This window comes from Camelus bactrianus, chromosome 36 (genome assembly GCF_048773025.1).
Source record: "Camelus bactrianus isolate YW-2024 breed Bactrian camel chromosome 36, ASM4877302v1, whole genome shotgun sequence".
NCBI classification, from domain to species: Eukaryota; Metazoa; Chordata; class Mammalia; order Artiodactyla; family Camelidae; genus Camelus; species Camelus bactrianus.
Window position 1 is genome coordinate 4,063,390 of NC_133574.1, and position 15,960 is coordinate 4,079,349.

The window sequence follows — 15,960 nt, forward strand, 5'->3', positions numbered from 1 at the left end:
CGTCCCCGTGGTAGGGAGGGCTCCCGGTAATGGCTTCCACCCGCATCTATGTCCTCAGGGTGACTTCCAGTTGCATTCTGCCTCTCTGGGAGGCCCTTAAAGGTCAGCAGGTAGGTCTGAGCCCGGCTCATTTCAAATTAATGCTTCTGCTCCGGGTCCTGGGACGTTTGAGATCTTGTGTGTGCCCTTTAAGAACGATGTCTCAATTTCCCACAGCCTCTCGTCTCTCCTGAAAGTAGACTCTGCCAGCCCTAAAAACCAAATGATCTGGGCTCATCTTCCCAGGGCAGCAGCCCCAGTCTGGGGGGCCAGATATGGGACTTAGACCCACCATTCCTTGGGGATTGCCTCTGCAATTGAAATTAGCCTCCCATTTGTGGGTCTCCCACCCCGAAGTCTGTGTCTTGACTCTACCAAATTTCTGCCCCCCTGACCTGTCTCATTGTGGTTCTTCTTTTTGTCTTTGGATGGAGAAATTCTCTTCTGTTAGTCTTTAAGGTTTTTTCATTGATGGTTGCTTTGTAAATGGTTGTTAATTTTGCTGTGCTCGTGGACAGCATGAGCTCAGCGTCTTCTTACTCTGCCATCTTGGCCACTTCCTCCTCCTTTTAAATTTGTTTCATTGCTCCTTGTTGTTTAGTCTCCACGTGTTTGTGTGATTTGCTTTGTTTTTTTAATTTTCTCGTTCCTAGTTTCATCCTGTTGTGGTTTAAAAAGGGGCTTGGTATGATTCAATCTTCTTAACTTTATTGAGACTTGCTTTGCAGCCTAACATGTGATCGATCTTGGGGAATGTTTCATGGGCACTTGAGAAGAACGTGTATTCTGCTGCTTTTTTTTAAAATTTTTTAAAAGACATTAATTTTATTGAATAAATGTACTTAATGGTAGTAACATCAAACATTTCCCTTTTCGTGCTTTGTAAATTTTAACCGTTTAAGAAGAATTTCTCTACCTTGGCTTTTTTCAGATTCTAGAGCCTACCTGCACGTTTGGTTCACTGCCTCTTCTTTTTCTACAAAGCACATTGATCCAATGTCTCGATCCATCTATATCTCTCTCTTTCTCTCTTTTTCAGTTTTATTATGTCGAATTATTACAGTTCGACTGCACATACACATTATATTGCATGCAATGTTTTCTGCTGCTTTTAGATGGAATGTTTTTCATAGATCTGCTAAGTTCATCTGGTCTGATGTGTCGTTTAAGACCAGTGGTTTTTCTCACTGGTTTTCTGTCTGAATGATGTGTTCATTGATGTAAGTGGGGTATTAAACCCCCCTACTAATATTGCATTCCTATTCGTCCTTTTAGTTCTGTTAATATTTGCTTTATATACTATGGTGCTCCTGAGTTGGTTGCATAAATGTTTACACATCATATATCCTCTTGTTGGATTAACCCCTTCGTCATTATGCAGTGACCTTCTTTGCCTTTTGTTGTGGTCCTTGTTTCAAGCTCTGCTTTGTCTTATATGAGTATTGCTACTCCGGCTTTCTTTGCTTTTTTATTTGCAAACAATATCGTTTTCCATCCCTTCACTTTCTAGTCTATGTATCTTTTGATCTGAAATGAGTCCCTTGTATACAGCATAGAGTTGGGTCCTAGTTTTTAAATCCATTCAGCTACTCCATGTCTTTTGATTAGAGAATTTAGTCCATTTACATTTATAGCAATCATCGATAGGTATGCATTTATTGCCACTTTTTGTGTCCTGGTTGTTTTTGTTGTTCCCTGTTCCTGTTTTCTCTTGTTTTTTTTCCCTTGTAGTTTGATGGATTTCTTTAGTGTTATATTTGGATTTCTTTCTGTTTATTGTCTGTGTATCTATTGTAGGTTTTTGGTTTGTGGTTGCCATGAGGTTCGTTTATATCGCCCTCTCTCTATAGCTGTCTATTTTAAGCTGATAGTCAAGTTTGAAGGTATTCTAAAATCACTACATTTTTACTCTCCCCTACCATGTTTTATGTTTTTGATGTTTTATTTTACATCTTTTTATTTTATGTATACATAGCCTACTTATTACAGTTATAATTAATTGTACTGCTTCTGTCTTGTAACCTCTCCATACTAGCTTTTTTAAAAACATTTTTATTGAGTTATAATCATTTTATAATGTTGTGTCAAATCCCAGTGTAGAGCACAATTTTTCAGTTACACATGAGCATACGTATATTCATTGTCACATTCTTTTTCACTGTGAGCCACCACAAGATCTTGTATATATTTCCCTGTGCTACACAGTATAATCTTGTTCATGCTAGCTTTTTAAGTGGCTGGTCTACTGCCTTTACCAGTGAGATTATTTTCCTTTCACAAATTTTTTTTTGGGTGGTGGGGGGAAGAGTAAATACGTTTATTTATTTATTTTCAGAGGAGGTACTGGGGATTGAACCCTGGACCTTGTGCACGCAAAGCATGTGCTCTACCTCCTGAGACATATTTTCACATATTTTCTTATTTCGAGTTGTGGTCTTTTCTTATTTGCATAAAGAAGATCCTTTAACATTTCTTCTAAGGCGAGTTAACTAATAATGAACTCCTTTAGTTTTTGCTTGTCTGGGAAACTCTTTTCTCTCCTTCGATTCTGAATGATGACCTTGCCAGGTAGAGTACTCTAGGTTGTACTGTTTTTCCTTTCAGCCTTCTAAATTTATCCTGCCACTCCCTCTGACTTACAAACTTTCTGCTGAAAAAAAAATCAGCTGATAGTCTTATGGGGGGTCTTTGTATGTCATTAATCTTTTTTGTTTTCTTGCTGCCTTTAAGATTCTCTCTCTATCTTTAATGTTTGCATTTAGTCATAATATATCTTGGTGTAGATCTCTTTGGTACATCTTGTTAGCAATCCTCTGTTCTTCCTGTACCTGGATCTCTGTTTCCTCCCCCAGGTTAGGGAATTTTTCAGCCATTATTTCTTCAAATAAGGTTTTTGTTTGTTTGTTCCTTTCTCTGTATCTTCTCCTTCTGAGACTCCTATAATTCAAATGTTAGTATACTCGATGTTGTTCCAGTGGTCCCTTAAACTATTCTTACTATAATAATAATAGTAATAGTAATAATAATAATAATAATAATAATAATAATAATAATAATAATAAGTAATTTGCTCTTCTGATTGGGCAATTCCCACTATTCTAGCTTCTGGATTTCTTATCTGCTTTTTTCTGTATCATTTAATTGGCTGTTGATTGCCTCTAGAGTATTTTAAAAAATTTTAGTTGTTGTATTATTTAGTTCTGGTAGGTTCTTTCTTATGTCTTCTAAGATTCTGTTGATGTTCTCAGTGAGTTCTTCCATTCCTCTCCTGAGTTCACTCAGCATCCTTATGACCATTTCTTTGAACACCGTATCAGGTAAATTATTTAATTCTGTTTCATTAGCATTTTTCTGGCTTTTATTGTTACGGTTCATTCATTTGGAAGATGCTCATCTATCGCCTCTTTGTTTGACCTTTGGCTTTTGTCTCTATGAATTAGGGAAACCAGCTACCTTTCCTGGTCTTGAAAGAGTTACCTTGTGTGGGATCATTCCCCGTGTGGACCGCTTCCACCTGGTGGCTTTGACAGGTTGGCTGGAGCTGGAGTAGGTGCAGGCCAGGGGAGGCTGGAGCGGCAGTGGGTAAGGGCCAGGCTCAGTCCACGGGGAGCACTGCGCCTAAAGCTGAATTGGCAGGTTGGTGTGGGCTGGAGTGGGCAAGGGCTGGGGGCAGCCTGTGGGGAGTACCACCTCCGAGGCTCTGGCTGGAACTGGAGCAGGTCCAGGACAGTGGGAGTCCCACAGGACACAAAAATGGGTTATTTTCACTTTTTGGCTCTCATGAATAATGCTGCCATGAGCATTAACATCCAAATTTTTGTGTGGGACATGTCTTCATTTTCCTTGGTCTGATTTTTGAATACTTCTTGGTCTTTAGTTTTCAGAAATTTCATTCTGATGTTTCTAGGCTTGGGTTCTTTGGTGGTTGTTTATCCTGATTGTGATTCACTGAACTTCATGAATTTATAAGCTTCCATCTTTTCCCAAATTATTGTTTTCTGCCATTTACATTCTGCTATTGAGTTCATCAGGTGGATTTTAAATTTTGGTTATTTTATTTTTCAGTTCTAAAATTTCCATTTGTCCCTCTTTATGTCTTGTTTCTTGCATGGTACTTTGTACATTTCCATCCCATTTAAGAACGTTCACTGATACTTGTTGCAGCACGATTATGGGAGATGCTGTAAAGCCTTTATCTGATGATATCAATGTCTATGACATCTCAGGGTGGGAACCTGTTGATTGTCTTTCTTCTTACATGTTGAAATTTCCCTGGTTTTATATACCAGGTAATATTTGATTATATCCTGGAGATAGACAGCTATGCGTGTTGTCGTCAGCGGGATAACCGCTACGATTTAGGAAAGACTCAAACTATTACAGTAGAACTAATTAATGCTCTCAAAGAAACATGACATAGGATGGACAGCAATGCCAGATGAGTCGATGAGTTAGAGAAGTAGAAGCTTGGAAGAAGTGACATCTTGAAACATGAGAGGTGATCAGGGAATAGCCAGGAAGGAACAAGAAGAGAAAAAGAGGGTAGCATGGAAGTTAGAAAGTAGAGAGCTTCCAGGGACCTGACACAAAACGTGTGTGTTTGTTTGTTTGTTTGTTTGTTTTGTGAGAACATATACATTCTACTTTCTAAGCAAATTCCAATTGCTCAGTAGCGTTAACAACTGTAATCATCATGTTTTACATAAGATCCTCAGACCATAGTTATCTCACACTTGAAAGTCTGTACCATTTTTTAAAAACACTTTTACTGAGCTATAGTCATTTGACAATGTTGTGTCAAATTCCAGTGCAGAGCACAATTTTTCCATTATACATGAACATACATATATTCATTGTCACATTTTTTTTTTGCTGTGCGCTACCGTAAGATCTTGTATATATTTCCCTGTGCTCTGCAGTATAATCTTGTTTATCTGTTCTGCATAAAGTCTGTACCACTTTGCCAGCATCTGCTTATTTCTAGCACCCCTAGCCTCTAAAAAACCACTTCTGTACTTTCTGTTTCTATGAGCTGGACTCTTTTTTTTTTTTTTTTTTTTTTTAGTTCCCCATATAAGTGATACCATACAGTATTTGTCTTTCTCTTTCTCTTTCTGATGTATTTTACTTAACACAGTGCCTTCCAGTTTCACCCATGTTGCTATAAATAGCAAGATTTTTTCCTTTCTCACGGCTGAATTTTACACACACACATCCCACACTGTCTTTATCCATTCATCCACTGAGGAAAACATTTCCTTTGGCTATATGCCATGAAGTAGGATTGCTGGATCATATGGTTCTATTTTCAATTTTTTTAGGAAACTCTATACTGTTTCTCATAGTGTACCATTTTACAATCCCATCACAGTGCACAAGTGTGTGGAGAATCTCCTCATCCTCACTGACACTTGTTATCTCTTGTCTTTTTGTTGACAGCCATTCTTTTTTTTTTAATTTTAATTTTTTTAATGGAAGTACTGGGGATTGAACCCATGACCTCATGCATTTTAAGCACGTGCTCTACCACTGAGCCGTACCCTCCCCCTTGTTGACAGCCAATCTGACAGCTGTGAGATAAAATATCTCATTGCAATTTTGACTTGCATTTCATTGATGATTAGTGATGTTGAGCATCTTTTCATGTGCCTGTTGGCCATTTGTGTGTCTTCTCTAGAAAAAGATGTATTCATTTCCTCTGTCCATTTTTTAATTTGATTGCTTGTTTTTTTTTACTATTGAGTGAAGAGTTCCTTCTATATTTATTTTGGCTATTAATCCCTTATCAGACACACGATTTGCAAATATTTCCTCCCATTTCATAGCCTAACTTTTCATTTTGTTGATTATTCCCTCGGCTGTGTAGAAGTTTTTAGTTTGATAGTCTCAGTTACTTATTTTTGCTTTTTTTTTTTTTTCTATGCTTTTGATGTGGAATCAAAAAAATCATTGCTGAGACCAATGTCAAGGAGTTTTCCCCCTATGTTTTCTTCTAGGAGTTTTATGGCTTCAGGTCTTATGTGCAAGTCTTTAGTCTGTTTCAAATTGATTTTTTAATTTTAATTTTTTTATTGAAGTATAGGTGATACATAATGTTTCAGGTGTACAGCAGAAGCTTCACAGGCTAGAATGGAGCAGCATGATATATTTTAAGTGCTGGGGAAAAAACCCTGCCAGCCAAGAATATTCTAACTGGCAAAGTTGTCCTTCAGAATTAAAGGAGAGATAAAGAATTTTCTAGATAAGCAAAGGCAGAAAGAATTCATTACCATTAGATCAGCCTTGAAAGAAATATTAAAAGGACTTCAAAAGCTGAAATGAAAAGATGCTTATTAGTATAGTATCAGAAAAACATCTGAAATTAGAAATCTCACTGGTAAAGTTAAATTCAGAATATTCTAATGTAATGGTGATGGATGAACCAGTTATAAATCTACAAATCACTTATAAATCTAATGAAAGTTAAAAGACAGAAGTATTTTAAATAACAAAATAAAATTTGTTAATGGATAAAAAATGCATGAAAAAATTTAATTGTAATATCAAAAACATAAAACACGAGGGTGGGTAAAAATGTAGAGCTTGGCCAGAGGATCGAGATGGCAGTTCTAAGATGGAAATACATACAGGTCTTCTTCAGGAAACAAGAAAAATCTCAAATGAACAACCTAAACCACCACCTAAAAGAATTAGGAAAAAAAAAGCAAAAAACAAAACCCAAAGTCAGCAGAAGGAAGAACATAATAAAGATTAGAAAGGAAACAAATAAAATAGAGATTAAAAAACAATACAAAAGATTAATAAAACCCAAATGTGGTTTTTCATAAAGATAAAATTGACAAACCTCTAGCCAGACTCACCAAGAGAAAAAGAAAGAGGACCCAAATAAACAAAATAAGAAATGAAAGAGGAGAAATTACAATAGATAGCACAGAAATAAAAAAAAATCATAAGGAAACACTATGAACAGTTGTATGCCCACAAATGGGACAACTTAGAAGAAATGGACAAGTTTCTAGAAACATACAACCTGATAAAACTGACTCAAGAAGAAACAGATCACTTGAACAGACAGATCACTAGAAATGAAATGGAATCTGTAATAATAATAATTAAAAAAAAAAAACTCCCTGAAAACAAAAGTCCAGGACCTTCACTGGGGAATTCTACCACATTCAAAGAAGAATTTATACTGATCCTTCTCAAACTACCCCAAAAGATCGAAGAGGAGGGCCACTCCCAAATTCATTCTATGAAAGCAACATCATTCTGATACCAAAACCAGACAAAGACACTACAAAAAAAAAAAAAGAAAATTACAGGCCAGTAACTCTGTTGAATATTGATGCAAAAATCCTCAACAAAACTTTAGCAAAGCAAATCCAACGATACATAAAAAGGATCAGACACCATGACCAAGTTGGATTCATTGCAGGGCTGCAAAAATGGTTCAATATACACAAATCAAACAGTGTGATACCTCACAGTAACAAAAGAAAAGGCAAATACCACAAAATTATTTCATTAGACACAGAAAAAACATTGGACAAAATTCAACACCCATTCATGATCAAAACTCTCACCAAAGTAGGTATAGAGGGAACATACCTCGACATCGTAAAAGCAGTTTATAGCAAGTCCACAGCCAACATAAGACTCAAGGGTGAAAAACGGAAATCCTTCCTGCTAATTTCAGGAACAAGATAAGGATGCCCGCTCTCACCACTTCTGTTCAACATGGTATTGGAAGTCCTGGCCACCACAATCAGTCAAGAAAAAGAAATAAAATATATATAAATTGGAAGAGAAGAGGTAAAACGGTCACTATTTGCAGATGACGTGATGTTCCATATATAGAACCCACAAAAACTATTAGAACTAATAAATGAATTTAGCAAGGTAGCAGGATACACGATTAACACACAGAAATCTGTTGCATTTCTTTACATTGCAATGAAATTATGAGAAAGAGAAAAAAATACCATTTAAGATTGTGTCAATAAAAATAAAATACCTAGGAATAAACTTAACCAAGGAGGTAAAAAAAAAACCTATACACTGAAGACTATAAAACATTGATAATAGAAATGATGATCATTTGAAGAAATAGAAACATATTCCATGCTCTTGGATGGGATAGAATTCTTGGAAGAATTAATATTGTTAAAATGACCACATACCTAAAACAATCTACAGATTTAATGCGACCCCTATCAAAATTGGCATGAGATTTTTTCTGAGAACTGCAACACATTATCCTAAAATTTACAAGGAACCACAAAAGATGCAGAATTGCTGAAGAAATTCTGATGAAAAAGAACAAAGCTGGAGGCTTTAGGCTACACTACAAAGCTAAAGTGATCAAAACATTGTGGTACTGGTACAAAAACAGATACATAGATCAATGGAACCAAATAGAGAGCCCAGAAAAAAACCCCACACACCTCTGGTCAATTAATCTATGACCGAGGAGGCAAGAATATGCAATGGAGAAAAGACAGTGTCTTCAACAAGTGATTCTGGGAGAGCTGAACAGCTGCATGTAAATCCACGAAAGTAGAAAAATCCCTTACACTATATGCAAAAATAAGCTCAAAATGGTTTAAAGATCTAAATATAAGACATGACACCATAAAGTTCCTAGATCAGTCTCCCAACGTGAAAGGAATAAAAGCAGAAATAAACAAATGGGTTCTAATCAAACATAGAAGCTTTTGTACAGTAAGGAAAATCATCAACAAATTGAAAAGACAACCTATGGAACGGGAGGAAATATTTGCAAACCATGCAGCTGATGAGGGGTTAATAACCCAAATACACAAACAGCTCATACAACTCAATATTAAGAAAAAAACAAAAAACCATTCAGAGGGGAGGGTGTAGCTCAAGTGGTAGAGCGCATGCTTAGCATGCATGAGGTCCTGGGTTCAATCCCCAGTCCCTCCTCTAAAAATCAATAAACCTAATTACCTCACCCCCAAAATAAAAAAATAAGTAATACAATAGTAAATAAATAAAATATTAAAAAAAATTCAAAAAATGGGCAGAAGACCCAAATAGACATTTTTCCAAAGAAGACATACAGATGGCCCACAGGCACATAAAAAGATGCTCAACATCACGAATTATTAGAGAAACGCAAATCCAAACTACAACGAGGTACCATCCCAGACTAGTCAGAATGGCCATCATCAAAAACATCTATAAATAATAAACGCTGGAGAGGGTGTGAAGAAAAGGGAACCCTCCCACACTTTCAGAGGGACTGTAACTTTGTGCAGCCATTATGGAAAACAGTGTGGAGTTTCCTTAAAAATCCAAAAGTAGGTCCAGCAGCCTGACTCCTGGGCATATATACCCTAAAAGGGTAAAACTCTATAATTTGAAAAGATACATGGACCCCAATGTTCATAACAGAATAATTTACAAGAGCCAAGACATGGACACAACCCAAGTGCCCATCCACAGGCAATTGGTTGAAAAAGATGTGAGGGCAGAGGGAAAGCAGTGAGTGGTTGCCACACACCCTTGTGGCTTCAGCTTCTCTGGTTAGATGGTCACTCCCCTCTCAGGGCTTCAGGTGCCTGCCTGGCTGGCGCGGCCATCACAATGCCACCTCCACATTACTGCCCAGGAGCTGGTGTTGGTAAGAAGGAGAAAAAACAAATGGGGTGGGGGTGAGGCTGCAGGAAATTTATTTCCGTTCCTTGGACCAGAGGAATTCTCTGGGGCCTCTTCTGTCCACACTGGGTGCACTTCTAGGTTTCAAGCTGGGCAATCCTGGAAGTAAAAAAAAGGTAAATTCACCATGGAACGTTGAATCTGACGTCCTTGCTTCATCTGCCTGCTGTTACTTACTTTCAGTCCTCTGAGATCCGCTCTCTGCCTCTGTCCAGGATTTACAGTTGTGATCATGGGGAGAAACCAGTGGGCGGTCCTCCCTCCATCTTCCCAGGACTGTCCTGTTGAAACCGCCTCTCTCCTGACCCCTCGCTTGCTTCTCCGTGGACCTCATCACTGTCCACCGTGCCACACGTTGCATGCCGTCCGTGTCCTCTCACTGGGATGGAGGTCCCCACAGGCAGGGCCTCGCTGGACCACTGGCACCCCCAGCGCTCGAACATCCCCAGCAAATACTTGTTGAATGAACGAGCCAGGCTGCAGCCAAGGCTTGAAAGCTGGGTCTTGTCTTCTCAGTCCTACACTCTCCTCTGAGGGCCCCACTTTCTCAGCACTCCTCAGACGGGCAGGAAGGCATGCCCACCCCCTCCCTTTGGTTGGCAGAAAGGCCCCACAGCATCTCAGTCTAGCGGCTCCTCATCCGCAGTCTGTACCCAGCCCAGGCCAAGCAGCCTCGTTTTAACACAAAGCCCCGGCCTCTCCCAGGGCTTTCGGCCTCGACTCCTGCATCCGCAGCCATGAGCGGCTTTAAGGTATAACCACACTTCGAACTCTCCAGTGATTCCCACTCATCAGGACTCAGGGCCCAGCCCCTCCGTGCCGCTCTGTCTCATACCTGTTTGCTGTTCTGTGCAGATCGGTTCTTTCCTGGCTCCTCTGCCTGGAAGGCTCTCTCCCTAGGATTCAAGAAAGCTAAGCCCTTTGCATTCTGCTTTTTCTCAGATGTCAAGCCTGAGGGACTGTCTCCAGCACCCCACCCCTGCCTCCCATCAAAAGTCGCTGCCCTGTCACCTTCCATCTCTCTCTATCCCATTATTTCCCCCTCTCCTAGTGGTCAGGATGAACCGGAATAGCTTGAGTTGTCTGTGTTATCTGTTGGCCTAAATATGAAGAAGCAAGCTGAGGAAAGCCCCAAAGATGAGTTTATTCAGGACTAAAAGAGAAGCTGCAATTCAGGAAACTCTGTAGCAAGGTCCAGGAGGGTCTGTTGAGGGTTTGAAGCAGGTTGTATTCATGGGCAGGGAGTGTTTGGTTTGGGTCAGTTAAAAATCAAAACCAGAAAGGGACCAGCCTTGAAAACTTGCCAAGCAGAAAAAAATCCATTCAGCCACACAAACAAAGCTCGTTTCAGCCCACTTAGTGAGGCCAGCCCAATCTGGGCCATCTTTGATTTATGCCCAAGGCAAAACTTCCCAAGTTTTCATACAAGACAACTTGTGATCAACCACCCACTATCTGGGAAAACTCCTACACTATCAGCTTTCTGTCATCAGGCATTGATGGGAATTTGTTACCAAACCACACTTGGGCACATCCACCTGGGTGAAGGGAAGGCGGGCTACCGACACTGGCTACGGCGAAGGAAAGCATAGCGTTTATCGCAGGGCGCCGAGCAAGGAGTCCAGGCAGCTAGTACTCGTGAGCTCCCTGATGGCTTTTCAGGGAAAAGTTTTTAAAAACAGAGTGAGGAAGGGGGTTGTGTCTGTCTGATCAGCTCATGGACATCCTTCTAATCGGTTGGTGGTAAGGTGATCAGGAGTCAACACCATCAACCTTCTGGTTCCAACTGGTCTGGGGTCTACTGCTGGTGGGCAGCACGCACTTAGCTTTTCCCATCCGGTGGGGATTTCAGTGTCTGCAGGAAAGCTCCAAAGACATGGCTCAGAATATCATCTAGAGCCCATGAGAAGAAAGTTAAGGTCCTTGACTATGTTTAAGGGCTAAACTATTTCGTCTTGCTTGGCTGTCTCCCTTTGGTTCTGCATTTTCCTACTTAGATTAAACTTACTCTTTGGAACTTAGGGAAGGCCTAGGAAAGTTTTTCTACAAAAGAGAGGCAGGGGGAGGACATGGTTTGGTGGGGTCGGGGGTGGGGGGGTGTCTAACCCGGGAAGGTCCCACAGGTCCCGCTCAGTCTTCCTGAGGGCACATGTGTGAGATTCTCCACTTGATACCCTCCAGTCCTATTTTAGGTTGAAATTCTTTCACATATTCTTTTCCCTGTTGGAGTATCAACCCCCCACCTGGCTCCCTGATGGACCTTGGGGGCAAAGGGACAAAAAGTAGACGCCTCCAGCCTTGGGGTGGAGAGCCTCCACCTTGGGGGCCCAGAGCTGGGAGCCCCTACGCTGGGTGGGCAGCAAGGCTGGAGGGTGCGGTGTCAGAGTTTCTCTCGCCTCACTTTTTTTATTTTTTCATTTTTTTCTAATTGTGTATCTGAAAAGTATCCTGCACTTAACAGGGGTTATTTGTATAATCAGAATGCCTCTTTGTGTTTTTTTTTTTATTGTTGCTGTTTGGGTGGGGGGAGGGAGGGAGGTGATTAGGCTAATTTATTTATTTTTAGAGGAGGTACTGGGAATTGAACCCCAGCACACACTTTACCACTTGGGCTACACCCTCCCCCCACCACAAGCTTGAAATGGCCTCCCACCCACCCTTGTCCATTTTCAGAAACATGGCAGCGGGTGGGAAGACGTGGGGGACCACGGATGGGCACAGTGGCCTCTGCTCCTGGGGCCTCTTGGGGACATGCATCCAGGATTTCTTTTTAAAGGTGGTTCCCGCTGGAAGGAATGAGCCTGGCCTGGGTGAAGGCAGAGCGGGAGAGTGTAGCCAGATGTGGGATAAGGATGCAAAAAAGGGGCCCCTCCCTGGCCCAAGCAGCCAGACCTTCAGCTCCCCCGACTGTCCTGGAAACCCCGCTCCGCCCAGCTCAGACCTCGCCCCACACTGTTGCCACCTCCCGCAAGGCCAGACCTCTTCCTTCCCCAGGGCCACAGCCCTCACCTGCTCCCTAGCTCTGCCCACAGCAACCTTTCCTCCTCCTCCGTCCCTAGTGGAGAGGGTGCCGCAGCCCCTCCGAGGCTGGCTGTCGGCCACAGGCTTCCACAGGGCTCCCGCAACCCGCGGCTCCTCTTGAATCGAGCAGTGTCCCTACCGAAACTCAGGCTTGTCCCCGGTTGTGCTGAGTGACTAGTGAACGTGGCTGGGATTTTTTGTGTGTGTGTCTGGGAACAGGGAGGGGCTGGACGGGGCTGGGAGCCCCAACCTTAGGGGGAGTCTCCCCCTGGAGAGCCCCTCTGTTGCTGCTGGCCCCCACCCCCCAGGTCTGTGGCAGGCCCGGATTCTGCCCTTCTCGCCCAGCCCTGCTGGGGCCCCACCCGGCCCCGCCCAGCCTGGGCTCCGGGGACTGGTGGGGACTGGTGGCCGCTGAGGCTATTTTGAGGCCAGCTCCTGGCCAGCCTTGCGCACGGAGCCCTGCTACTGGCCACCTGCCGCCGCCTGTCAGGCCTGGAATGCTGATAGGCAGTTGGCTGGGGTGGGGGCTGGGGACAGACTGTTATAAAGCCAGGGGCGCTGGGGAGGTGCCTGTCCCCGTCGGGAACCTGCCACAGCCCCCACCGGCACCATGTCCACCCACCACCGCCTGGTGATGGTTCGGCACGGTGAGAGCACCTGGAACCAGGAGAACCGCTTCTGCGGCTGGTTTGACGCGGAGCTGAGCGAGAAGGGGGCCGAGGAGGCCAAGAGGGGCGCGCACGCCATCAAGGATGCGAAGATGGAATTCGACATCTGCTACACGTCGGTGCTCAAGCGGGCCATCCGCACCCTCTGGACCATCCTGGACGGGACGGACCAGATGTGGCTGCCCGTGGTGCGCACCTGGCGCCTCAACGAGCGGCACTACGGGGGCCTCACCGGCCTCAACAAGGCGGAGACGGCGGCCAAGCACGGGGAGGAGCAGGTGAAGATCTGGAGGCGCTCCTTCGATATCCCACCGCCCCCCATGGACGAGCACCACCCCTACTACAGCTCCATCAGCAAGGTGAGCAGCCGGGGCGGGGCGGGAGGCAGGCCGGGGTGGGGGTGGGGGGGCGGGCGGCCGGCGGGCAGCCGACCGCAATGTGGGCGCCCCCAGGAGCGGCGGTACGCGGGCCTGAAGCCCGGGGAGCTGCCCACCTGCGAGAGCCTCAAGGACACGATCGCCCGGGCCCTGCCCTTCTGGAACGACGAGATCGCCCCCCAGATCAAGGCCGGCAAGAGAGTGCTGATCGCAGCGCACGGGAACAGCCTGCGGGGGATCGTCAAGCACCTGGAAGGTGAGGCCCGGCGCCCCGGGGCGCGGCGACGAGCTCCCTGGAGCCGGCCAGCCCCCAGCTCCGCATTCCAGCACAGCGGCAGCTTTGCAGACACAGCGCCCAGAGTGGGGCTTTCGGCCTGTGAATCAAACACGGAGGATTGAGAAGCCATTTAAAAAAACAGCTTTGTATAAGTCCCTACCTGTGTGTGCTGGGACACTGTTTAAGATGAGTTTCCTTCGAAGACTGTGGGTGACAGCGTCCAGCACCACTGACCCCGGGCCCAGGCCCTGCTCAGGGGCTGAGGGGCCCACGGCTGGCCTGGCTTCCCAAACACAAGCCCCAGGTGACAGGAGGGGAGGCCGGGGGCGGCCTCTTGTCCAAGGACACCCACCTGTGAGAAGGCAGGGCCGCCTGGCTCTAAGTCCCGGTCTGAGTGACCCTCGGCAGGGCTCTGCTCCCTCCCCGCCCCAGCACCCCAGCTCAGGCCCACTGCAGGCACAGGTAAGGCCATCAAAAGGATGCAGGGTGTGGGAACCCCCAGGGACCCCAGGTTGGGAGCTGGGCTTCTTTTTAGGGGCAACCCCTTCCAGCACGACAGGCTCCTGCACGGAGGCCTGGCTGGCCCCAGTCCGCCTTCCCCAGGATGCTGCGTCCAGCAGACGCCTCACAGCTGGCCCTGAGTCTAGCAGGTGGAAAGTCCATCTTCCAGCCCCGTCCTGGGGGCTGGCCTAGGAGGAAAGGATGCCCCGAGGCGAGGCAGAGGGACTGGGGCCTCCCACTTACGCATTTCCCTTAAGCCCTCCTTGCACCAAGGGGGTGGGGTGGCAGGACAGCAAAGGTCGAGCTGCTATTCCAGGCCAGGGGCTGCGGGAGGCTGGCAGGGTAGGGTTTCCACGAGAGACTGCCTCCCACCTGGCAGGGCCTCCCGTCCACCTCGGCCACCAGCAGCCCTTCTCTCAGTCCCTACCCCTCTCCCTTCCTCAGAAGTACCCCTGCTCCTCTGCTTAGGGTGCCTAGAAGTTAGAACTCTCTAGAAACCAAATGGTTAATGTCTTTCCTGAACCCAAGTATCCACCAGTCTGGCTGGAGTTCACGTCGGGCCGCGAGGACCAATGGCGTCGCCCCAGGGTGGAGCGGGGTTCCTCCGTTTACCACAGCTATTTCTGTCGCTTGCTGTCTCAGGTCTGCCCTGACCTTCTCGAGCCACACTTCTGCGGCCTTGCTGTCAGGGACAGGAGGGCTGAGCCCGGCTGACGGCTCTGTGGCCCGCAAAGGTCACGGAGCCCGCGGGACGCAGGAGCAGGTGGCTGCCTGGCGGACAGGCTGGGAGGGGCTGAGGACCCTGTTCCCCCAGGGATGTCGGACCAGGCCATCATGGAGCTGAACCTGCCCACCGGGATCCCCATCGTGTACGAGCTGGACCAGGCGCTGAAGCCCACCAAGCCCATGCGGTTCCTTGGCGACGAGGAGACCGTGCGCAAGGCCATGGAGGCTGTGGCTGCCCAGGGCAAGGCCAAGTGAGGGGTGGGCTCTGCCAATAAAGGTACCTCCTCCCGCCGCCTCAAGTTCACCGTGGCCCCAGACGCCCGGCACGTGGGCTGCCGGAAGCCCACCCCCAGCACTGGCTCACTCTACAAACACGACCCCAGGCCCCTGCTGCCTGCCCAGCCTGCCTCAGTGGGTGGGGTGACCCTGGGACCACGGGCAAGAGCCTGTCCCCATCCCTGGCTGTCACGTACTCCCTGCCAAGCCCCTAGGGTGACCCCGTAAGCTGGAGAGCCTTGTGGTAACCCTGCTCTAAATCAGCGCCCGGGGCTACTCAGGGAGGGTCCGAGTGACCCAGTCCTCCCCGTGGTCAGCGAGGACTGTAGCCAGGCCACCGCTCCCTTCAGACTGCCTGCCGTCCTCTGTCCCTGCAGCCCCAGGGTGGGAAGGG

General features: G+C 45.8%; 1 protein-coding gene, 1 long non-coding RNA gene and 1 other non-coding gene across 3 annotated transcripts; 1 reads left to right on the plus strand and 2 right to left on the minus strand.

Moving 5' to 3' along the window:
* Window positions 1–3,070: 3,070 nt before the first annotated feature.
* On the minus strand, window positions 3,071–13,186 carry LOC141576198 (uncharacterized). Its single transcript, XR_012504445.1, has 3 exons — window positions 12,730–13,186; window positions 9,898–10,616; window positions 3,071–9,819 (listed from the first exon to the last, which is right to left on the minus strand). It is a non-coding gene; the product is annotated as an uncharacterized LOC141576198 (long non-coding RNA).
* TRNAF-AAA (transfer RNA phenylalanine (anticodon AAA)) lies at window positions 5,512–5,584 on the minus strand. Its single transcript has one exon. It is a non-coding gene; the product is annotated as a tRNA-Phe (tRNA).
* Window positions 13,187–13,273: 87 nt separating the features above from the next.
* On the plus strand, window positions 13,274–15,582 carry PGAM2 (phosphoglycerate mutase 2). The gene is made up of 3 exons (XM_074358664.1): window positions 13,274–13,768; window positions 13,862–14,042; window positions 15,379–15,582. Exons 1-3 carry the CDS (start codon window positions 13,352–13,354, stop codon window positions 15,543–15,545), a joined length of 765 nt encoding a protein of 254 aa, XP_074214765.1. The 5' UTR covers window positions 13,274–13,351; the 3' UTR covers window positions 15,546–15,582.
* Window positions 15,583–15,960: the final 378 nt, after the last annotated feature.

Coding starts and splice junctions, on each gene's coding strand:
- PGAM2 (XM_074358664.1), top strand. CDS start 13,352: ATGTCCACCCACCACCGCCTGGTGATGGTTCGGCACGGTGAGAGCACC. Junction 13,769..13,861: donor ACTACAGCTCCATCAGCAAG/GTGAGCAGCCGG, acceptor GGGCGCCCCCAG/GAGCGGCGGTACGCGGGCCT. Junction 14,043..15,378: donor GATCGTCAAGCACCTGGAAG/GTGAGGCCCGGC, acceptor CTGTTCCCCCAG/GGATGTCGGACCAGGCCATC.